Raw genomic sequence first — 25,458 nt, 5'->3', positions numbered from 1 at the left:
AGCAGGCAAAAGGAGCTGCCTGGTTTTCGACTTCCAAGCAGTGGGATGTGTTTGTTGTGTATCAGAAGCTGGCCTCTATTGACTCCTGCAAATCATTGACTACTTGAATTCCTGGCATTACATTTCAGTGATAGAACAGCAATTTGGCCGGCCTGTGTGTCACCGTGTTCAAGAGCATGTTATAAATGCTCATGTTCAGACAGGAATGTGAAATGAGGGAAAGGTTGTAGTGCCAAGGTCACGGTTTATTGTGAGTGTTTATTCCCAAATAGGCCATACCCTGTGTTTACAATTATTGCTTTATCATAATAAAAAGGCAATGAGTGTGTTGGATTAGAAAGCTGAAGGCTGTGTGGAAAGGAGGTCAGGGGTTCGAGAGAGCTCTGTTGTTCCTTCTGCCCTCAGGGTGCTTATGAGAAAAGTGGGGTGCTTTGCATTGAATGTTAATAGTGTGGTGGTTTTCAGCCTAGAGTATGCTTTGTGTTGAGTGTTGATGGTTCTTTGTGCTTTGATTAATGTCTAAGGTGTGTATGTTGGCCATTAATATAAAAGGAGGCTATATATTTTGTACCTTTGTTATTTTTATTATTGCTTTCTAGTGATTTTTTCCCCCCTACTTCTTTGGAAATGTTGATTTTTTTTAAACACTATTATTTTCTTTTTACTGAAGAGATAAGCCCTGGTTTAAGTACTTGGGCTGTGAAATTTATTTGCTTTTTTGAAATATGTATCTATTTCTATATGTGTATTTTGAGTGTACAGTTTCCAAACTTTAGAGATGGAATGCACATAGGTAGGAAGTGCGTTCAAAATATAAGAACTAGATCAAACAGATCAAAATATAAGAAATAATTGGCTCCCAGAAGTGCATCACCTTTTCCCAGTCACTTCCATCCTCCCTACTGGAGTGAACACTATACTGAATCTTAACATCTTATCTTTGTTTTGCCTGTTTTTGTACTTGACGTGAATGGATAATACAGTCTGTGCTCTATCTGGCTTCATTTGATTCCCAGTTGTTTGTGAGATTGAACCATATGGCTGCAGGTTGTTTGTTCTCAATGCTACAGATTGTTTGTTCTCATTGCTACAGAATATTTCATTGTGCGAATATTCCATAATCGATCCATTCGGCTCTTAAACATGTTAAGTGTAGCTCCAGCTCATTCTATTATGAATGGTGCTTCTACAAAGGTTCTCATATGTGACTTTTGCTGAATATCTGTAAGTATTTCTGCTGGATATATACTGAGGAGTGGAATTACTAGATCATAGAATATGCATATATATTCAGCTTGAATAGATGCTACCAAGTGTATTCAAGTAGTTAGACGAATTTACGTTTCCACAGTAGGGTGAGAGCTCATGAGTTTTATTTTTGTGGTGCCGTTCTGGTGGTAGACAGGAGTTGCATGTTGTTCTTAGGTTCACTTCAGTTCATGTTTGTTGTATGGGAAGGAATGGTCGTAGTTGTCTTCATGGATTCTTTGAAAGCTAAGTTAAATATTTGTCTCTACTGATGAGCTCATTCTCTTCCCCTTTGTTTCCCTGTGTATATATGTTATGTGTGTATGTTTTCTATGTCTTACACACACACTGTGTGTGTGTATATGCTCAGTCCTTCAGTTATGTCCAACTCTTTGCAACCCCATGGACTGCAGCCCCCCAGGTTCTTTTCTCCATGAGATTTTCTGGGCAAGAATACTAGAGTGGGTTGCCATTTCCTCCTCCAGCGGATCTTCCCAGCCCAGGGATTGAACCCACGTTTCCATGTCTCCTGCACTGCAGGCAGAATCTTTACCTCTGAGACACCAAGAAAGCCAGTGTGTGTGTGTGTATGTGTATATATATATATATATGTTTTTTTTTTTTTTTTTCTTGTAAGTATACTACTATGACTCTTAGACTGGAAAGCGACATTGAAGCGTATCTAGCTCAGGGTCTGGTATCTCTTCTGAACCAGCAATGATCCTGCTTAAGTCTTTGGAAAGCACCAGTAGTTTAGAGTGACCCGTTTATTAATGAACTCATGTGTATTTGTCTTCCACACTGTGCTGACATCTGTTTCTTTAACTTTTCCCATAAATATCATGCCTTTTTATAGGGGTAGGGGGGAGGACTCATGATGCTTATGAAAAGTGAAAGTGAAGTCACGCAGTCTTTTCCAACTCTTTGCGACCCCATGGACTGTAGCCCACCAGGCTTCTCTGTCCATGGCATTTTCCAGGCAAGAGTACTGGAGTGGGTTGCCATTCCCTTCTCCAGGGGATCTTCCTGACCCAGGGATCAAACCTGGGTCTCCCTCATTGCAGGCAGACACTTTACCCTCTGAGCCACCAGGTAAGCTCATGATGCTTATAATACCGGCAGAGATTTATGGCATTTTAAAAATTGCACTTTCTAGCATCTGCAGAGGTTTGGTCTCTGAGCAATTTTCCCTGGGGAACTTCAATGAAAAACCACCAGGCACAATGGAAAAGAAAACTCCGTGCAAAATTACTTCTGTTTTTTCCTATTTACATGTTTTGCCTTTCCTGATCGTTTTCTGCCGTGACCATATGTTGATTTTTTTCCCTTTTGGTTGAATTTAAACATTGTTTAAAATGAAAATTTTAAAAATGCAAATAGTACATTTTATAAATCAAGCTGTAATAAATGAAATAAAAAAAGACAACCTTGCTTTTAATAGAAAACTGACCATTATACTCCGTGAAATAAATGAAGATGGAAAAATCCTCTGATGGATAATACATTCTGTAAAGTTTCTGAACTTCCAGGTGATATTAATATTAATAGAACTTTATAATACAAATGAGTTTTTTTCTAGTTAATAATTAACAATGTCAGGTTCACAGATATCACTTAATGAATATTTTCTTTTTTCTTCTTTACAGGCAAGAAGAGACTGATAGGAGAGTGAAAAATGTAAGATACATATTTAATGGAACATTATAAATGGTTTCTTACATGTTCTGTAATAAGGTAGTGAGAACTAAAAATATCTGATATATTCTCTATCCTTTTTCTAATGGAATTTTTGTTAGAAACAAATTCTAAATATGCTTAAATGTGATTGAAATGTGTATTCTCTGACCTCATAGTATAAGAAGGTGGGTGAAATTTAGGAAGTGAGTCCTAACTTGTTAGCAATGTGGTAAAGGCAGATAAGGGCTTCCCAGGTGGCGCTAGTAGCAAAGAACTTGCCTGTGAAATCAGGAGATGCAAGAGATGTGGGTTTGATTCCTGAGTCAGGAAGATCCACTGGAAGAGGGCATGGGGACCCACTCCAGTATTCTCGCCTAGAATCCTGTGTAGAAAGGAGCCTGGCAGGCTGTGATCCATAGGGTTGCAAAGAGTTGGACATTACTGAAGCGACTTAGCATGCACGCAAAGGCAGATAAACAGGCTATAGGATTTTTAGGAGAGTAAGTCAGAAGCCACCAAAATCAGACTTTAAGGAAAAACACTAAATGTTTAAGAACTCTGAGGAATTAGCCAGTGTAGACATGTCTATAGTATGCTGCATATTAGAAGAATTTCTAAAAATGTGACAGCTTTATTTAAAAATGTGAAGCTGAGAATTATTGATTTTAAGTGTTTAGTGTAAGTTTGTTGGAAAAATATTTTCTGAAAAGTTTAATTTATGTTTTCTTCCTGTAAATTTTTTCCTGCTTCATGTGTACCGGTAGAATGTACAAATACCTGTTGGAGGGTCTCAGCTTTTGGTGTGAGAATGTGCTCAGAGAAGAATTACATTTTTGATGACCCTTCTTCATGTAATTTAAAAGGAAATCTACTTTTCAATGATACATACATATGGCCTTTTATCTAGTGCTCACTTGCATTTGAGCTTGCTGTTAATTACTAAATTGACTCATCTGTTGTTTCACGGCATTATTTTTTTTTTTAAGGTTTTGATAACTTTGTACTGGCTGGGGAGAAAAGCACAAAGTAACCCCTACTATAATGGTCCCTGTCTTAATTTGAAAGCGTTTGAGAATCTTTTAGGACAAGCTCTGACTAAGGTAAGGAAACTCTATCTATATGAGACACTTACTGTAACTAATATTCTTATCTTCCCCTTCTTCTCTTGTTTTCATGCCCTCTGCCTTCTTTTACTTTTTCTACAAAATATGGTGGCTCTGATGGGGATGCCTAGAGAGGATTGTTACTTATCTGCTGACTTCATAAGTCACCACCAAGGAGTGAGTATTTCAGACCAGTTTCCAGGATATATAATATAGGTACAGGTATTTATTTCTTAATTTTAGGTAACTCAGTGAGATACTCATTAACTTTCTTTCTTCAACACTTTATATAACCCAACTGTTTCTATATTAATTATGAACTTGACCTGTAACTGCTTCAGGCTATTAAAATGTGTGTATGTTACTCAGTTTCTTTATCTTATTGTCTTGCCATGGGTCACTATATCTCTAATGTACTTATTCCAATATCTTCACAATTCTACCATGCTACGTCTGTTTTCTAAAGAGTAGTAAATGCTGTTACATGAAACTTGATAAGATTTTTAAGTTAGAATCTTTGGTTTTAAACACATTTCTAGTCCTTCATATTTTGGAATCAGTGTTGTAAATATTGAGTGTTTAAAGACTGTTTGAAGAGAGTCAAGTGCCAAGGCTAACCAGAGTTGGCCAGATCTTCATTCATAAGATCAAATGGGAGAACTAATCGCCATGGGGGTATTTCTGTAGGAGAATCTTCAGTATTCAGAAGAAAATATGTCATCAAAATAATTTGTCACCATCTAATTAATAGTAGTTGCTTGATGGGTCTTTATGATCAGTAAATGATTCTGTACCCATCAGGCATTTAGCCTTAGTCTCTGGTACATTGTAAGGATATAATAAATGCTAGTTACTATGATTGGAAAATAGACGTTCTAGGCCAGGATGAAAATGATGTCTTTGCCTTATAACTACTCTCATCTTTAGTTTTGCCTGAGGCCAGCCATATATATTATAGAGAGATGAAATTATGGTCTTGAAGATTAGTGTATTCCTTCTGGATTTTTATTTTTAAATCATAAGGAGTTGATAATATCCTATTTAAAATTCTTAAAACAGTTAATTCAGATAATTGTTGAGATAATATCATGCCTGATATGAGGTGTTGAGAAAGCACTCACACAAGGGAGATGAACCATCCTTAAGCACAATTGTTTGATGCAGACAGAGGAACAAGTAGGTCAGTGCAATGGTGGAGGGCAGGGCTCAGAAGGATGAATGTGGCGGGGCTTCGAGCGTGAGCAGAGTCTGCCTTACAGTTATTTCAGCTAAGAAAACATCCAGTTAAAAATAACATGGGACTTTGGCCCTTGCATTAGTGTTCTCTTTACAGCCTTTGGTTCTTTTTATGGCAGTGTGACTCAGGTTCAGTAACCTTCGTAGAGTGTGCTGGGAATGCTTTGCTTGAGTTTGTTTCCTGCCACCAGTGTCAAAACCAGAGTAGATATACAAATAATTTTTCACAGGTAAAGCTAAAGCTGTGGTTCCATTCCATTATTATGGCGGGTGGAGAGCCCTAAGAGATATGTCAGTATATGTTTTGCATCTGTTCTGTTAAAATCAAAATCGTTGTGTTCATCAAACTTTTCTCCCTTAAATAGTTATGCTTAATGTCCAATCTAAAATATGAATAAAGAAAAATACTTGCAGAGACTTCTGTGGTGGTCCAGTGGTTAAGAATCCACTGCCAATGCAGGGGACACAAGTTCGATCCCTGGTCTGGGAAGATTCTATGTGCCATGGAGCACGTAAGCCCATGTGCCATAATTACTGAGCCCCTGCACCCTGGAGCCCATGCTCCACAACAGAAGAAGCCACCACATTGAGAAGCCTGTACACTGCAACTAGAGAATAGCTCCTACTCGCCACAACTAGGGAAAGCCTGAGTGCAGCAATGAAGACCCAGTGCAGCCAAAAAAATTAAATTAAGTGTATGTGTGTTTTTTTTTTTTTTTTTAATTCTTGCAGTAAACTGTTGACCTTGAGTCATCCTATAAGTTGTAGATGACTCACTTTAGGTGACTTGTCAGAGAAAAGTCCTTGGTGTGGGGATAGGGGTAGGAACCAGGCAACAGGGCCAAATGCCAGTTCTTTTACAACTATGGTGGCACATCATCATTAACTTTTAACACTTACTAGGTCAAAAATCATTTCCTGTGTGTTGCACTCGAAGGCTTCAACAAATATGTGTTTAAGAAACCTGATGAATCTAAAGATTTACTTAGAATTTTAAATTTTATATTTTTTGAAAAGTATTATGGTGACACCAACACTGGTCCCAGCTTCTTCATCTGCTTGGAGCTAGAGTACAAGGTAGGCGCTTGCATTTGCATGACGAGATGTCAAGTCTAATTCCAGGGTGTGTGTGGCAGATAAAATATATAAAATCTCAAATAAATCTATTGGACCTTATTGGCACTTAAACACTTGTCACACAATTCAACCACAAATTGACATTCAGTCTTAGCCAAAAGTATGCCCGAGACAGCTGCTAATTATTCATTACAAACCTTTTTTCTTCAACTTTTTCCACATGTTGAAAATTTTCATAATTCAAAATTGAAAGAGTAGTGTAACAAATACCCACCTATTTTCCACCAGATTTAATCATTAAGCATGTCCCACATTGGCTTTATTTAGGTGTCTATCCATTATTTCATGTAGATTTCAGGTTGCTTACTCCTAAATACTCGGTATGCTGTTCTTAACAGTAAGAATATTTTTCTGTATATCTACAGTGTCTCCTAGACCAAAGAACAATCATGAATATTCCCCATTATTTAATATCCAGTCTATATTCAAAACATCCCAATTGTTTCCCAACTCTGTTTCAGAGCTTCTTGTCTATATAATGATTTAATGAAAGGTTCACATATTACATTTGATTGTTAAAGAACCTAGGAATTCTTATCTCTGTATTAGTATCATTATCTGAAAATAATAATTAAAATAAAAAATAATTATTTAAAATAAATATTTAAAATAATAATAAATAAAAAATAATTTTGTTACTGTAGTAACAAAATTACCTCTGCTGTATTAAAAAATTATAGAGTTGCTAACTATTCACTGATATATATATATATATATGTTTATTAAGCCTTTACTATGCTAAAGGCTTTATAAATTCTACTGAAATGCTAATTTTTAAAAGTCCAGTTGTATTTTGCTATTAACTTTCTTAGAGGAAAGTTAGTTAAAAATGCTTATTTAGTAAGTTCTATATGATTTACAAACCTATGGTTAATAACATTTACTTTATTTCTATATAACTGATACAGGAGCCAAATATTTCATCTAGATACAGGGGAAATGTTTTATATATCAACAAACAAGCCTGCTTTCTTCAGATCTAGTTTTGTAACCAGTGAGCTTTCCTTGGTTCAAATCTAGTTTTATAATCTGTGAAAATAGACAAGTTTGTGAAGTGTATAGCTGTTATTCTTACCCCTCTCTCTTTTAAAACTTTTCTTTTTGTTGAAGAACTTTGTTATGTATTTTTTATTTGTTCAATAGAAATGACCCCTAATATTTCCTGGAGGTAGGCTGAATACAATCTTATTCTTTTCTCCTTTTGAATATCGAAATTAAGGTTGACTTTTCTCTTTGCCTCCTTTTATGTTTATTGCCAGAAAACTAAACAGGAATTGATTTTAGCTCTTGAATGTTACTCTACTTATTAGCTGTTCTTTGACTGAAAATTTCCTCATTATTAAATAGATTCTATTACCTTACTAAATAATATTGGGTACCTCCATGTTGTCACATGAGTGCTAAAGTATTAAGTCATGGGAAAACATTTACAGATTTATATTCTGATTTCTATCAGATTTTTTTCTGACATTTCACTGGGAAATCTCATTGCCTCATCTAATCAGAGATAGCATGACTTGAGCTATGCAAACAAAGACGCCATAACTGATGACATTTTTGGAAGTTTTGCTCACTTACTATTCCTGAACAAATGCCCTGTAGGCACTTGAAGAGTCCAGCTGCCTGAAGAGGAGTGGCAGGGACAGTGGTTACAGCGACATCTGGGGCCCTGAGCGCGGGGAGCTTCTGGCTTCTCCAGGCAACTGTAAGAGGGAGGACTCGTTTGAGAGCTTGGACTCTTTGGGATCAAGGTCATTCACAAGCTGCTCCTCTGATATCACGTTGAGGGGGGCACGTGAAGGTGAGTTGCATTTTGGACTGGACAGTTTATTTTTATTTCTTAGTGTATTGAGATAAAAATGGGAATGGGAGAGAGTAGAAAAATGGAGGGAAAATTATTGAGACAATCACTTGACCAGGAAGTATATATCGTGGAGACTGGAATAGAATTGAGGGTGTCTTGTCTTTCCTTTCTTCCTTAGGTCTCTCCTTCCTTCCTTTTCTCTCTTTCTCCCTTGTTCCTTCCTCACTATATTGCCACTTGTGGGGTGATAGTTTCGTTTTTTCAAAATCTGTTTTTGGAGGGGATTAGGGCAGCAGTAAAGAATCTGCCTGCCAATTCAGGAGACGTGGCTTCAATCCCTGGAACAGGAAGATCCCTGGAGAAGAAATGGCAACCCACTCCAGGATTCTCGCCTGGAAAATCCCATGGACAGAGGAGCCTGGAGGGCTCCAGTCCCTGGGTCCCAAAGGAGTCAGACACAACTGAGCAACTAAACAAAAGGGAAGAGACAGTTTAACTATGGCCTGTTTTATAAGTGACAGTCTATCCTAATTCTTTTTCCTCCGTATTCGGGGTTAACAATCTCTGCCTCTGAAGCCTAATAACTGATATATCTAGACATAGAAAAGAAAGTAAATAAGATTCTGTAGAAGTGTGTTTTAGTTCCTGAATAACCTTCTTTCTTCCCTTTTCTTTTTGGCAAAAGATAAAAAGAAAAAGCTTCTAAGAAAAAACAGGAAACTATTTTGATAATTATCGCTACCCAAGAAAAGAAGTGATTGATGTCTGTCTTGATAGAATATTATGCTAAACTTTGGTTGATTAAGCAGCAACACTGGCATTGTGTTAGAAAGCATCCTTTGCTTCTGTCGTGGTCAGAGTCAACCCAGAATAAGTATGAAAGGAACATGTTAATGAGTCGTTCTGTTGTGGGAAGGAGTTTTCTTTCAAAATCCCAGTGTAAAATCTATTATTTAAATACAAGTCTTTTTCCTATGGCTGTTGGGTGGTATCAGAAATTTCTGACTGTAAACCTTTTGTGATTCAGATTTGACTAGATTGAAACCATAAGTGAAGTTTCTTGAACTGTTTCTGTGCTTCCACCAGCAACATGAAAATTTTGAGAGTTCTGGTTGTGAGTTTGTGCTGGATTGTTAGAGATTTCACTTTGCTTGTTTATTTTGATTATATTTTTATTTTAAATGTTTTCCTGCTTTTATTATAGAACATTTTCAAACATCAGCAAAGTTGGAAGAATTCTACATGCCTACCTATGTACCTGCCAGGCTTTTTCAGTGGCACTAGTGGTAAAGAACCTGCCTGCCAATGCAGGAAACATAGAGACATGGATTTAATCCCTGGTTTGGGAAGATCCCTTGGAGGAGGGCATGGCAATGCCTGGAGAATCCCATGGACAGAGCAGCCTAGTAGGCTACTGTCCATAGGGTCCCAAAGAATTGGACAGGACTGAAATGACTTAGCATGCTCCTACCTGCCACCTAGTTCTATCATAACATTTACCATGCTTGGCTTTATTACACACCAAGCTCCTGACCTCTAGGCATTAATTATCCATTTTATTTTTCAAGGCACTTCAGAATACATTACACTTGTTTCTAAATGCTTTAGCATGCAATCATGAGCTAGAATTCACCTTTTATTACTACTGTTTACTTAATTTAAATTTACATAAAGGCAGTATACACTGAATTTGTTTTTCCAAAGTAAAATGAATCAGCAAATATTGTAACTCCAAATTATTTAGCTTTTTGAATAGTGATAGCTTTTAAAAGTTTGAAAAGTGAATGGGATGGGGGAAGGAGAGGATGGGACAAATTGAGAGAGTAGCATTAACATAGATACACTCCCATGTGTAAAATAAATAGCTAGTGGGAAGCTTCTGAATAGCACAGGGAACTCGGCTCCATGTTCTGTGATGACCTAGAGGGGTGGAAAGGGGGGTAGGAGGGATGCTCAAGAGGGAGGGGATATATATGTATGTACACACACACACACAGTCTCTCTCTTATGGGCTTCCCACATGACTGAAGCGACTTCACAAGCATGGGCTCGAGAGGGAGGGGATGTATATGTATGTACATTCTCTCTCTCTCTCTTTTTCTCTCTTATGGGCTTCCCCTATGACTGAAGCAACTTCAAGTGCATGGGCTTCCCAGGTGGCGCTGGTGGTAAAAAACCTACCTGGCAATGCAGGAGACACGTCCCATTCCAGTATTCTTGCCTGGAGAAGTCCATGGAAAGAGGAGCCTGGTGGGCTACAGTCCATGGGGCCTCAAAGTGTCGGACACAACTGATAGGACTGAGCATGCACGCATATATACTTATAGTTGATTCCTGTTGTTCTACAGCAGAAACTAACATAACACTATAAAGCAATTATCTTTCTATTAAAAATAAAAAATAAAAATATATTGAAATTCAAAAAAAAGTTAACAAAGAAAAGTGAATAGCTATTTAAGTTAACCTTTGTAATTACTGTTGTATTTGTTGGCTGTTTGTGATCTCGGTGTAACATTTTCGTAGCCCAGATGACTCTTAAGATAGTTTTAAGGAAATAAATCTGAGTTCATAATTCATCTGAGTGAGTAAAGCTGTGAATGCAGAGGTTGAAATTATCAACCTACTATATTACTTTGTCTGAACTGAAGAACCTAACACATGCTTTGTTTGGATTTCTATCTGGCCAACAATAATAAACCCTGGAGAAGGGAAAGACTACCCACTCCAGTATTCTGGCCTGGAGAAGTCCATGGACTGTGTATATGTAGTCCACGCGGTCACAAAGAGTGGGACACAACTGAGCGACTTTCACTTCACAACAATAATAAAAGGGACATGCATTGAAGGCGTGTGGGAGTTTATAGCCTCTGGTCATTTCACATGCAGTGGCTCAGTGGTGTGAGCCTTCTCCTCAGACACTTGTTGGGCTGGGTGCCTGCTCCCTGTGATGAAAAGCAGAGGGTTACTGTCGCACAGCTTCCTGATCATGGGAAAGGAGTTGCAGACCTTGTTTGAAGAGGGTGGACGTGAAGACTTGGTAATTACAACTAAGGAAGGAAGAAAACAAATCTTGTGAGCCCTCCAGGATGATAAAAGTTTGTTTGTTTCTTTTTTGATCAGTCTGTTGAAATTCTGCTACCTACACCAGATTGTAGTCCCAAATTGATGATCAATAATATTGATAAGATTGATATTTTAGGTTAATGAATTACAAAGTCATATTCCTAAGTTATATTATAGGAAGCCTCTGTTGACAGATTGAAAAAAGGGCAATCTAAAGGTTGAGAATTATGTTTTATTTAGCAGACTTGCTGAGGACTTAGCCCTGAAGACAGCCTCTCAGATAGCTCTGAGGGACTGCTCTGAAGAGGTAAGGGAAGAGCCAGGATATAGAGGAGTTTCTGCTAAGAGTCGGACACAACTGAGCGACTTCACTTTCGCTTTTCACTTTCATGCATTGGAGAAGGAAATGGCAACCCACTCCAGTATTCTTGCCTGGAGAGTCCCAGGGATGGAGGAGCCTGGTCGGCTGCCATCTATGGGATCGCACAGAGTCAGTCATGACTGAATCGAGGTAGCAGCAGCAGCAATCAAAAAACAAAGCCCCAAAACACCCAGGTAGTCAGAACATCAAAAGATTACTATTAATTAAAGAAAAACCAGACATCTCAGGTTAATGAATTTCAAGCTTTTCTATGTATAGGAAGATGCTGGAGACTGAGCTCATTGAAATCATTCCTTTTATATGCACTTTCCCTAGTGGCTAAGATGGCAAAGAGTCCTCCTGCAAATGTAGGAGACCCAGGTTCAATCCCTGGTTCTGGAAGATCCTCAGGAGAAGAAAATGCCTACTCCAGTATTTTTGTCTGGAGAATTCAATGGACAGAGGAACCTGGTAGGCTACAGTCCATGGAGTTACAAAGAGTCAGACACAATAGAGTGACTAACACCTTCAACACTAGCACTTAACTACCTAGGGCTGCTGCTGCTGCTGCTGCTGCTAAGTTGCTTCAGTCGTGTCTGACTCTGTGCGACCCCAGAGATGGCAGCCCACCAGGCTCCCCCGTCCCTGGGATTCTCCAGGCAAGAACCCTGGAGTGGGTTGCCATTTCCTTCTCCAATGCATGAATGTGAAAAGTAAAAGTGAAGTCGTTCAGCTGTGTCAGACTGTTCTCGACCCCATGGACTGCAGCCCATCAGGCTCCTCTGCCCATGGGATTTTCCAGGCAAGAGTACTGGAGTGGGGTGCCATTGCCTTCTCCGACCTAGGGCTAGTATCCTGTTTTTAATCCACCCTGAAGCCCCTCAGGGCACACAGTCCTGGTTGGCTGCAGTGGCTGAGAGCTTGATGGCTGAAACATCCTTTGTTTATTGATGGGACAGGTGATAGTTTTCATCCATATCTCTTACCATATCAAGAATATTTGCCTACTCTCCAGCATACTGTAGTGGACTAAAAAAAAATTTAACTTAAAAAATTTCCGAAGTAGAACTATCTTTATACTTAAAATTTTACATGTTCAAAATTTTAGTAAGAATCTTGACATTTTTCTCTTACTTAGAAAAAAATGTATTCATTTTGGAGGCAGTAAAAACAAAGCACCAGATTATTGACTGTTAATCTTTCTGGTGATACCTGGTTATACTTCCTCCCTTTTTGCCATGACTCTCCTTTCCCTGTTCTGGTCTCAAGGTCTCTTAGCTATGTGTTCAACTGCTTCCTGTAGGGTTCTCTGTGTTACTCGCTGCAGACTCCTGCCAGCCAGGGAAGAGAAGACAGACTGCCTTTGGCTCAGGTTAGCCTGGACGTGTTCTTTTGCTAAGAGCAGGTTGGCTCCCAGGTACTCAGCTACCAATCTACCGAAGACCATAGCATTTGCAAATTTCCTTCACAAAACACACAGAGGCAGGAAAAAAAAGGGCAGGAAGGGAGACAGCTCAGCTGTATCTATAATGTTTTGTACCTTCATTTCTTCCCATGTATTTAAAAGGACAGACTGGCTTTTTTTTTTTTTTTTTTTGAGAACAGAGTAGTGTTTGTAGTTATCTGACCTTGAGGTGTATCAAACTGTATTCTTTCAGATATGTGCATAAATGATATTGAGTCAAAATAGAAGGTTCCCAATATTTTGGTGACCACTGTCAGAAGATGCCTTGAGTTCTGTGGTTGGTCTCTTAATATTCCTTTAGGACTTCAGGAGTCATTTGGTCCAACCACGTATGTTATGTGTGATTCTTGCTCGTAAGGGTCTCATATGTATCTGTCAATCTTCTTTGTGATCATGTGCTTTTTGCATCTTTTCTTTGTCTTTGCTGGTCTCTTGCCTCACAGAAATTTTGGATGATGGCACAATTTATTTTAAATGACTGAGGTTCCCTTGAATTCTGTTCAGATATCATGTTAGGCATCTTTGATTCTGTGGCTACACAATATTTACATATATTCCATCAACAACTTTAACAAAAAATCATGAGAAGATTGAGTAGAAAAGGGGTTCAGCCATAAACTGGAACTTTTTCTACTTAGAATGTGTACCAGTGGAAGGATGTACTGTGCGTACCTCCAGTATGCAAAGCAAGTTCCTCCTAATGGGTCTTATCACAACTTCGTGACAAATTTCTAAAAATATTCCCCACAGTGAGCAGTAGAGCCCTGGGTTTCCAAGGGAAAGACAAAGCAGGCAGGCTGTGTGGGTTTCAGTTAGATGAAAAATCTGGAGACTAAAGCAAATTCCTGTGCCTTTTTTTTTGTTGTTGTTGTTAATAGGTTGTGAAAGTGACACAGATTCTGAATTTACATTCAAAATGCAGGACCATAATAAAGATGATATGTCCTATAGAAGGATTTCGGCTATTGAACCCAAGTCTGCCTTACCCTTCAATCGCTTTTTACCCAGCAAGAGTAAACAGCCATCGTACGTGCCGGCACCTTTGAGGAAGAAAAAGCTGGACAAAAATGAGGATAACAGACGAAGCTGGGCAAGTGCCGTCTACACAGAAGCAGATGGAACATTTCCAAGGTACTGGAATGTGAGCTGATTACTGAGTTTGAAAATTCATTTGGCTTGGGGAATTTGCTGGGATATTTAATTTGGTAAAAGGAATAATCCTTAAAATGTATTTCATAGATAACATAAAACTTCATTAATGAAAATCTTTCTTTTTCTTACCTGTGTTTTTAGTCATCCATATCTTGAAGAGATTTCTTCCGTTTTAGAATGTCAGCATATGATTTGCCGGTTCTTTTTTTAGATGCTTGCCTTTGACTCACTGGTTATCTTTCAGCTTCCTGGATGACTTACATTGTTCATTGTGAACTCTGCTGTGTTGCTTGTTTCCATTTTTTTAAAAATCTGTGTTGATGGAGCTCAGTGAACACAAAAAGTATTCTTTAATTTCCCATCAAATTAGCAGAGCAGAGCGTGATTTTTCGAATCCAGCTTCCTATCCGAAGGAGGTGTATGGTTCTGAAAGCGGATCGGACTCAGAGGAGGAACGGAGGCTGCCGGATGTAGTTTGGGATGACTTAGCCAACCGTAGATTCCAAGTGAAAAAGAGGCCTGAGGGTTTCATCTCTCCTAAATCTTGTTCACTCATCTTTTCTCCTCCTGACCCATTAACCACTGGGCTGTACAAACTGACGAGGTCAGAAAAATTTCTCCGGGATCGGAATGCCTGTTGTGCTGTTGATTTTTAATACATAAAGTAACACCCCAGATGGTTTGCGATTTCTCTCTCTTCTAACACATTCTATAAGTGTCTCTGGCCCTCGTATATCAAGCTCTTCTCTAATTAAAATGAGATGCTGTTATAATGCCTTAACTTTGTTGTAGGGGCTGGAATGATGAGAATGATGAGAATGGAAACGAATTGGCTGCATTCACAGTGTGAACTTTGTGAGACAGAAAGCATGCCTCTTGTGTTCTGTGTCACAAATTGCTCACGCAGTGTCTTAACTGGTTGGATGTTTTGAACAGTAACGAGAGGAGAACTTGGGGCACGAACGTGGAGAACTGGCCAACAGTACAAGAAACTTCAGACTCCTCTTGTTATTTGGAAGAGAACGAAAACAAGACAAGCGTTCCCAACACTGTAAAGGATGATCTTTACGTGCGAAAGCTAAGCCCAGTCATGCCAAGCCCAGGGAACGCTTTTGATCAGTTTCTCCCCAAATGCTGGATCCCAGAGGATGTGAACTGGAAACGTATAAAAAGGGAAACTTACAAACCGTGGTATAAAGAATTTCAGGGATTCAGGTTTGTCTTTGTGCATGTTTCTTTCATTCCAGTGTCCATTCGGTACCCTGACAGCGTGCATTCTATGTGCGCATTTTACGAGAGAGATTAATTTCCCACTCCAGCACTCTTGCCTGGAAAATCCTATGGATGGAGGAGCCTGGTAGGCTGCAGTCCATGGGGTCGCTAAGAGTCGGATACGACTGAGCGACTTCACTTTCACTTTTCACTTTCATGCATTGGAAAAGGAAATGGCAACCCACTCCAGTGTTCTTGCCTGGAGAATCCCAGGGACGGGGGAGCCTGGTGGGCTGCCGTCTATGGGGTCCCACAGAATTGGACACGACTGAAGTGACTTAGCAGCAACATCTATAAATGTGCTCACTGGGAGGGGGTGGGGAACAGTTTAAATTTAGACTTAAGGATCTAGATTTTAAAAAGTCTTCTAAACAGCCAGAGCTGGACAGTATTTTTAGTTACATCATTCTTTGTTGTCTTTTCTTTTTCCTTTCTCTGTGTTACTCCAAGTAGAAGGAATTCAGACTCTGACGATGAGGACTCAGGCTCTGACAGAAGCTCCACCATTTTTAGTAGAATACAAAAAGCAGATCATAGGCTAGACAGCAACTGTCAAAGACCTTCACCCTTGCTGGAATTGGCTACCAAACGGGCCAGAAACTCCTGGGACCCCCAGGCAGCCAGGAGAACCCATGGTGTTTCAGATGAGCCCAGGTGTACCTGCCTGCATGAGCCCGCCTGCTTAGAGTCCAGCCTGTGACACCTGTACCAACTTGCACTGCCCCATTAACCACTGACCGTGATGAGCTGAATCATGGACGCTCACTCACTTAATACTGAGTTATGAAAGCGTAACATATAACATCATGCTTTCTGTGCAAGTGTGTGAGCTTGAACGTCTAATAGGATTAAATGTTCTTTAGCACAATCATGTTAATAGTACAGAGTTACATACGGCATCATCAGTTCTTGTTGAAAACCATTTAAAAAGGCCTTTTAGACTGCTGACCTAATTATACAGCTATGCTATGTGTGAAGTTGTGGAGAAAGGAAATAACCTGTAGACAGACACTGGGACAGGCAAGACTGATGAGAAAATGCAAAGAAGAAATTCAACAGATATTTTTAAACAAAGCTTCAGAGCATTGAATTTAATTTCAGCTGACCACCTGTGCCTCTTGCATAAAGCATTCATTGCTCAGCTCTGGAAACCTTTCAGGATCGTCGCTGCTTCTCTGGGAAGGGAGTCAGACCATTGTGGCCGATGGGATGAGGAAAGGGTGGATGGAGCACTGTGTGTTTCAGGCAGGTTCACTCTCTTCCCATTCTAGTGCCATCCCTTGGCCTCAATGATATCCACCTTTTCTGAGAAGTAGACTCTGCTCTGATTTCATTAAATGGTATCATGGGTGATGGCGTTAAATGCTGGTCTTACTTCGCAGCTAGAGTCCCTCCCATGGCCCCCTTAAATAATTCACCCACAGGGACTAGCTAGTTTTTGGTTTGCTGCTAATTACCTTTTCTCCCCAAACTTAATAAGATTCTCCCTTCCTTTTTCTTTCCTATGCTTCAGTCAGTTTTTATTACTTCAGGCCCTCCAGACATATTCTGATGACATCTTGTCTTCTGAAACAAATACCAAAATCGACCCCACGGCTGGCCCCCGGCTCATAACACGCAGAAGGAACCTCTCTTACGCACCAGGGTGTGGACCGGGAGATGCCCTGGAGATGCCAGTCCTGGATCCCGACTTAGAGAATGATGACTTCTTTGTCAGAAAGACTAGGGCTTTCCATGCAAACCCATGTATTCTCCGGGCTTTCGAAGACTTAAGAAGTCTGTCTGGGCAAGACGATCCTGTAGAGCGAGATATAATCCTGCAGTGTAGGGAAGGGGAACTTGTTCTTCCGGACCTCGAAAAAGATGATATGATTGTTCGCCGCATTCCAGCACAGAAGACAGAGGTGCCTCTGTCAGGAGGCCCTGATAGATACCAGCCAGTCCCATTGCCCGAACCCTGGATGCTTCCTCCAGAAATTCAAGCAAAATTTCTCTGTGTGCTTGAAAGGACATGCCCCTCGAAAGAAAAAAGTACTAGCTGTAGAGTGTTAGTTCCTTCCTGTAGGCAGAAGAAAGACGACATGTTGGCTCGTAAGATCCAGTCTTGGAAGCTGGGAACCACTGTCCCTCCCGTCAGTTTCACCCCTGGTCCCTGCAGCGAGGCGGACTTACAGAAGTGGGAGTCCATCCGAGAGGCCAGCAGGCTTAGGCACAGGAAGCGGCTGATGGTGGAGAGGTCAGAGTGTGTTTCTGCAAGGATTATGCTTGTCGTGGATAGTCTTGTGTGACTTTCCTTGTGTGATAAAGTAGCATCAGATTGCCCAAGTCTGCATGTCATGAGCTGTTTTGAAGCATCCTGTTAAAGCGTTGATATTGCTTTGAGAAAAATCAGATCTAGTCGTTGTGTGGAAAAAGTGCAATTCCATATTCGCACGTCTCAAAATCACTTCTCTGAGACCTGTTTAAGAAGGTGTGTATCTGCAAACAGTGCCCTTGGCCTTGAGGGAAGACTATGATATGCTTCTGCCATATGACATTTCACAAAGCTGTTTTCTGATTATGTTTACAAGACTTTTATTCTCATTCCGGGCATTTCTGAAACACTCTGGTTATAGTTTGGTTTTATCTGTTTCTTGTATTTCAGAGTACATGGTTTTTGGTATAAAAATTTCCCTTAAAATATGGCATTGCAAGTTTCATTTAACTTGATTTTGATGTCTGATTTTGACCCAGGCTTCTTAGACTATTGACGTGCAACTTTTTACATTGATGGTTTAAAGTTCAGTGCAAATTTTATTACAGTGCATGAATGTCATTTGCTGTCTGCTACACTTTAGATGTATGTAATTATGGCCATTTTGATAATGCGTCTGCATTTATATGTTATGCAACTTGCCAAGTTTTGATGAATGTTCAGTTTGTGGAACTTTGGGATGGACAAATAATGGGTTAAATGAAATTGGTAGACCTAAATCTAACTTCTTATTAGTTCCTGGCACAGGAAGTTTTTGTTTGTTTCCTAAATGAATTTGTTCATTTGGTTCAAAGGAAAACAGGAAATTCTTTACCTTGATCTGAATTCCTTGAGATATGAGATCAATGAGAATTTGAGGCATGATCAAGAATGTGACTGAAGAAGCAACCTTTTGAGATTTGTCCATCTCTAATTAGACTCTTGAAGATGTTGAATATTTAGAAACTAACACAACTAGAAAAACATGACTTAATTTTTGGTTTTCTGATTTCTTAGACTCTTTCAAAAGATCTATGGTGAGAACGGGTAAGTTTTGTGGTTCACAGTAAAAAAATCTACATACTGTTTGTCCTTTGTGTGGTATGTCGTTTCGCTTCTATCCTGGCATGACACTAAATGGGCATGTCTGTGCTGTGCATGAGACCGAAAGCAGGGAAATTTTTCCTAATTCTGCAACTGAATGGTCATATTTCTGCCTGAGTACCCAGTGCATGCAATGCTGTATGCCAGCAATATTTTGTTTATTAGAAGTTGAAAATTCAAATCCTGTTTTGTTTTTTTTTTTCTCCTCTAAGGAGTTGATTAAAAGTCATCAAAACACATACCTGAGATTAGGTTTATTTATTTTGGTATCTGATAGCTACATAGGCCAAACCTCTCATTTCTGGATGTTGAACCCAAATAACTATATTTTAGAAAATCTTCAATGGAAAAAATATATTGGTATTCACTTTGAGTTTAGAAGGCATGTGGTTGGCATTATCTGTGTACTCTTAGTTCAAGGAGAGCCTCCTTAGTTGGGATGCTGAGTGGCATTATTTTCCAGGATTTGCAAACATTTTCAAGATTTCTGACTAGGGTAAAATTTTATAACATAGCTGTGTTATAAAGCCAAATCAGACTTCCAAAGCTGCAAAAGTTAAAATATTGGTAGTTTCCATGTAAGCTACTAAACTGTTCCCAGTTTTTTTCTATAGTTGACCCTCTGTATCTGGGAATGCAGCTCCCAGAACCAGTCCTCTGGGATATAAAGGGGTTGACTGTTGTATCATTTGACTCTGTCACCTGGCAGACATAAAATATTATACAAACAACCTTCTGAAAATATTTCCCATTTTTCAAATAGCAGAATTAAAACAAATACTTTTTAACTTTTCACATGCACTACCAATGTAGACTCATTCACTGTTAGGGCAGAATACCCAGGTGACTATATCTTAATATTTTATATCAACTTTCTGTAACTTTGTGAACCCAACTGCTAATAGTTTTTGATCAAGAAGAAAATTGAAGTATGACAAATATTTTAATCTGCCTAAGCCTTAGGAGCTAAGTATCTTCCCCTACTGGAACTTGCTTCATCTCAAAGGTTCTCTAATTTTGATAGTTTTGGGTAATTTTGATAGAGATCTTAGAAGTTACCAAAATCACTTGTTGAGTAGCTCAGTCGTGTCTGACTCTTTGTGACCCCATGGACTGCAGCATGCCAGGCCTCTCTGTCCCTCAACATCTCCCAGAGTTTGCTCAAACTCATGTCCAACTATCTCATCCTCTGTCATCCCCTTCTCTTCCTGTCCTCAATCTTTCCCAGCATTAGGGTCTTTTCCAAGAGTCAGCTCTTTGCATCAGGTGGCCGAATTATTGGAGCTTCAGCTTTAGCATCAGTCCTTCCAATGAATATTTGGGGTTGATTTCCTTTATGCTAAGGAGCTAAAATCAACTAAATCAACTAAAATCACTATACGAAGCAGTATAGCCATTCTAGATGTCAAGGACATAATGGAGCAATGAGCAACTAATTGCCAGTAATTCTCAGCCACTGATGTTGAAAATCAGGCTCCAAGCATGTTTTCAGTATGCCTTGCAAAGATACATTATCTCCTATCTGGTTCCTCATGTGTGCTTAAAACATCTCCATCAGGAGGGTGTACGAGGCAATTTTTAGCATGACACTTAAGCTTCTGCTAATCTCGATTCGTCATGGGAAAGCTGTAACAGATAAAAAATCTTTGCAGCATCAAGCACTTTGAGTGATAACTTTCAGAAGAATTTTCATTGGTAAATAAGACTTTATAATGTAAGCAGGTTGCTTTTTTTTTAAGGAAATGTGAATACACTGAGTTCAAGTACTTGATGGAAATGTAAACCTGTACAGCTATTCCAGTGACTGTACATGCTCCCCGTTAGGGACACATTGTGTGACTGGTTTAAGAAAAGAAGAGAGAAATCCAAATGCCGAAGCTCAGCAAGCTATAAGGATTTTTCTGGGCCCTAGCCAGCAGCAGCAAATGCCTTCTGTAGACTGTTTCAAGACTGCTGCTTGCATAGTACACTATTTGTTTTAAATGCTGTTCCCCATGCAGCTAACTGCCAGGATAACACAAATAAAGTGAGGTTGTCTATAAATGGAGACCAATGAATAATGCATGACTTGTCGAATAATGGAAAGTAATACAGATAGGTCTTCAGAAAACTCAGGTGCATTTTAAACCACTTGCAATAAAAAATCTATTATTTGGGATTGAAAAGTTTTCTCTGTTACAAGTTTTTTCTTAAGTTGATCTGCGATGAAAACAAAAATTTAAATTGAACTGAACTGGACATGGAACAACAGACTGGTTCCAAATAGGAAAAGGAGTACATCAAGGCTGTATATTGTCACCCTGCTTATTTAACTTATATGCAGAGTACATCATGAGAAACACTGGGCTGGAGGAAGCACAAGCTGGAATCAAGATTGCCGGGAGAAATATCAATAACCTCAGATATGCAGATGACACCACCCTTATGGCAGAAAGTGAAGAGGAGCTAAAAAGCCTCTTGATGAAAGTGAAAGAGGAGAGTGAAAAAGTTGTCTTAAAGCTCCACATTCAGAAAACGAAGATCATGGCGTCCGGTTCGATCACTTCATGGGAAATAGATGGGGAAACAGTGGAAACAGTGTCAGACTTTATTTTGGGGGACTTCAAATCACTGCTGATGGTGATTGCAGCCATGAAATTAAAAGACACTTCCTCCTTGGAAGGAAAGTTATGACCAACCTAGATAGCATATTGAAAAGCAGAGACATTACTTTGTCAACAAAGGTCCATTTAGTCAAGTCTATGGTTTTTCCAGTAGTCATGTATGGATGTGAGAGTTGGACTGTGAAGAAAGCTGAGCGCCGAAGAATTGATGCTTTTGAACTGTGGTGTTGGAGAAGACTCTTGAGAGTCCCTTGGACTGCAAGGAGATCCAACCAGTCCATTCTGAAGGAGATCAACCCTGGGATTTCTTTGGAAGGAATGATGCTAAAGCTGAAACTCCAGTACTTTGGCCACCTCATGCGAAGAGGTGACTCATTGGAAAAGACTCTGATGCTGGGAGGGGTTGGGGGCAGGAGGAGAAGGGGACGACAGAGGATGAGATGGCTGAATGGTATCACTGACTCGATGGACGAGAGTTCAAGTGAACTCCAGGAGATGGTGATGGACAGGGAGGCCTGGCGTGCTGCGATTCATGGGGTCGCAAAGAGTCAGACACGACTGAGTGACTGAACTCAACTGAACTGATAGACTTTTAGCCTAGAATTTGTCTCATGTTTATAAATATGTTTGTAAATGATTATAGACATGAAACAAGTGATATTTCTGGGTGATATTGCTCTGGACAGCTTGCATGTTTTCCAGCATGGAATAGTTACCTGGAAAAATCATTATTGCTCCATATCCTGTGATGGAAAATAACTGCCTGTAACATGAACGCTTTCTTTTTGTTGAGAACCAAAGAGTTAAAGAGAACGTGCATCACCCTTTCCAGCCTTAGATTGTTTATTTCTGGCTTGCTTTTTTATTTGGCATTGAACACTTGTCACTTTATTTTTAGTAAGATGCTTTGTATGTGGCTGTCATTTTCTCACGTATGCTTTTGTGTTGCATGACTTGTCATATGGTTCCATGACATTTGAAAATTTGGTTATGATGCCTCTTGGCAGAAGCTGTTAATGACAAAGAAATTTGTAATGGTATATAGCTGTAATTTTGTAATGTCATTAATTAAGCCATGGCATCTACTGCCAGTATCAACAGGAAATGAACAGTGATTCAAGGTGAAGTTATAATCAAAGACAACTAAGACATGTGTATTTTACTTATGGGTTTTGGTCAAAAAAAAAGTTCTGGAGAACTGTAAGGGCACCTGGACTTCCCTGATGGCTCAGCAGTGAAAGAATCTGTCCGCAATGCAGGGGACCTGGGTTCGACCCCTGCGTTGGGCAGATCCCCTGGAGAAGGACATGGCAGCCCGCTCCAGTATTCTTGCCTGGGAAATCCCATGGACAGAGAAGCCTGGTGGGCTACAGTCCCTGGGGTTGCAGAGAGTCAGACACAACTGAGCAGCTAAACAGCAATAAAGGCGCTTAAGACAACAAACAGGAAGGAAAAACCTAGTTAATGTGAGTTACTTTCTGAAGATTTTGCCACCAGGAGACATTCAGCAATGTTTGCAGGCATTTTTGATTGTCACATGGGATGGGTTGGGGCAAGGTTGCTACTGATACACTGCTGTATGTTCTACAATACACAAGATTGCCCCCTACGATAAATAATTTTCTGCCCCAAAATGTCAGTAGTGCTGCTGTAGAGAAACATTGATAATAGACTCTACACCTATAAAGGAAAAGTCTTGTATGTTGTCTTATCAGTATAAGTTAAGTCGCTCAGTCGTGTCCGACTCTTTGTGACCCCATGGACTGTAGCCCACCAGGTTCCTCCGTCCATGGGATTCTCTAGGCAAGAATACTGGAGTGGGTTGCCATTTCCTGCTCCTGTCTTATCAGTATAATTTATGATAATTCTAAAGTCTCTTTCCCAGGTTTTACTATTGATTTGTGTTCAGAGAATTCCTGCAACAGTTAATGGAAATATATTTAGAGGTGCATAAATAGATATATTCATATCTTTGCTTGAAAGTGGAGGACCCAAAACTAAGTATCATGGAATTGCTGTTTGCCATATAAGATTATCAGTGATTTTATATTTAGGAACTTTTGCTATATGTCAGTCCTTTTTGATCCCTTAGTACTTAGATATTCATCTGTAAATTTCCTGAGACTTCTTTAGAAAAATGCTCATTGTAACACTAGTCCCAGCATTGTGAGAAAAAAGAGTGAGGTTCAGTGACTTTGTTTTATAATCTACTCCCCTTTTTTGTAAACTTCCCCTTCTTTCTCTCTTCACCCTATGCTATTTAAAAAAAAAAAAAATTATTCACCTGAAAATGCAGCATGTTAGACCTGTATTTTTTGGAAGAAGTCCAAATGCAGTTCTAAATCAGAGTCTTTCCAAATAAGGAAATACAGAGGTAAATGAATTGCAAGAGAATTGTGATTTGCCAGTGAATAATAATTCATTCTACTGATACAAAACATACTAGGGCTGTGTAGTCCTTTATAGTTTTCCCAAACAATCTTCCTGGGAATATCCATGGGACTTATTTTGGGGAGGTAGTCAGGTATGTATTAGGTTGCATTTTAGAGACGTGGAGAAAGAGAAATAGACTTTGTAGTTTTCCCAAGGATCTTCAGCTCCTGAGTTGGTAAAATCAGACTAGGGCTTTGTATAATGAGGTGATCGATGGAGACTGCTGGGCAGTCTTGTTGGCACATAGTAAGCCCTCAGAAGTTTGCTATTATGCTGTTAACTCTGATAAGGAAGGAAAGAATTCTTCATGATCTGGCTGAAAGGCTTCTACACTCAAAACGTTCTCGATTTTATCAGTGGGGCCTGGGGTGACCTCTCTAATTGGAAACTGCTTTGGGAGTCAGTTTTCAGTAGATCTTTCATGATCATATTTGCCTTAATAAGAACAGTTGGTGTGTAGCACCAGATGGGTTTTTGAAATGCCATCAACATAAACTGACCCGTTTTTCCCAGCAACTCCTTCCTGGTTTAGCCAGATGAGGAACTGAGATGGAGAAGAGTTAAATGATGTTCAGAGGGTGGTAGGGGTGGGGGGAGAGGAAGTGGTGAAAATTAGATCCCTCTGCTGGGTCTCACTTCCTGTCTCATTCTGGTGCCTGCCACAGCCTGTTTGGAATGTGCCAGGCTTTCTTGAGGTAACTTGATCCCAGGGAACACAGGGGGCTCACATTCCTGCCTTCCACAGGGACCTGTCTACTCCGGCCAATGTTTGGCTCGTTTATTTATATAGGGGACCACTGAGGGCTTTCCTGGTGGCTCAGATGGTAAAGAATCTGCCTGCAATGCAGGAAGGTTTCATCTCTGGGTCAAGAAGATTCCCTGGAGAGGGAAATGGCAACCCACGCCAGTATTTTTGCCTGGAAAATGCCGTGGACAGAGGAGTCTTGCGGGCTACAGTTGATGGGATGGCAGAGAATCAGACACAACTGAGGACCTAACACTTTCTATGTGCCAGGCTGTGCTGTGGGCTCCCCAGGAGGGTGATGAGCCTCTACCCCATAATGACGGTGTTTTCTGAAAAGACACATGTTAAAGTTTCCCAGTGAAGGAGGGTGAGGACTGAAAGGGTCTGGACCTGCTGAGACTGGTCGGCCTTCCTCCCACCAAAATATTACTTAAAATACTGATGTTTCCAATTTTGTTCTGGAATTTCTGTAACCTCATGTGTTGGGCATCCAGATTCCCCTCATATCTTAGAGCTGAAAAAAATCTTTTTAGTGTCTTGTCTTGTATTAGTTCATATAGCCTGATTCTTTGCAGTTACAACTTAAGTGAATTTATAGTCTCAAATCAGGTTTTTATATAGTCATACCCCGTTAAGTGGGCTTCCCTGGTGACTCAGTGATAAAGAATCCACCTGCCACGCAGAAGATGCAGGTTCGATCCCTAAGTCGAGAAGATCCCCTGGAGGAGGGAATGGCAACCCACTCCAGTATTCTTGCCTGGAGAATCCCATGGACAGAGGAGCTGTGTTGAGAATACACCCTGGTGGAAGCAAGGGGGCTGA

General features: G+C 39.8%; 1 protein-coding gene across 8 annotated transcripts in view; it reads left to right on the top strand.

The window, feature by feature from the left end:
- Positions 1-25,458, top strand: part of LMO7 (LIM domain 7) — a 221,579-nt gene that overhangs the window by 148,403 nt on the left and 47,718 nt on the right. For 3 of the 8 annotated variants that reach the window (XM_013968308.2, XM_005687664.3, XM_005687665.3), the window contains 7 exons: positions 2,895-2,925; positions 3,912-4,025; positions 8,004-8,202; positions 13,973-14,225; positions 15,183-15,461; positions 17,032-17,754; positions 18,769-18,798. In XM_013968308.2, the coding sequence (XP_013823762.2) occupies positions 2,895-2,925; positions 3,912-4,025; positions 8,004-8,202; positions 13,973-14,225; positions 15,183-15,461; positions 17,032-17,754; positions 18,769-18,798 (1,629 nt within the window). Of the gene's footprint in view, positions 1-2,894; positions 2,926-3,911; positions 4,026-8,003; positions 8,203-13,972; positions 14,226-14,551; positions 14,851-15,182; positions 15,462-15,971; positions 16,173-17,031; positions 17,755-18,768; positions 18,799-25,458 lie in introns of those variants that run through there. The other 5 variants (XM_005687666.3, XM_005687668.3, XM_013968307.2 and 2 more) reach the window with 4 other exon arrangements.

The sequence above is a fragment of the Capra hircus genome, chromosome 12 (genome assembly GCF_001704415.2).
Source record: "Capra hircus breed San Clemente chromosome 12, ASM170441v1, whole genome shotgun sequence".
Lineage (NCBI taxonomy): Eukaryota > Metazoa > Chordata > Mammalia > Artiodactyla > Bovidae > Capra > Capra hircus.
This window is presented reverse-complemented; position numbering and strand designations above follow the sequence as displayed.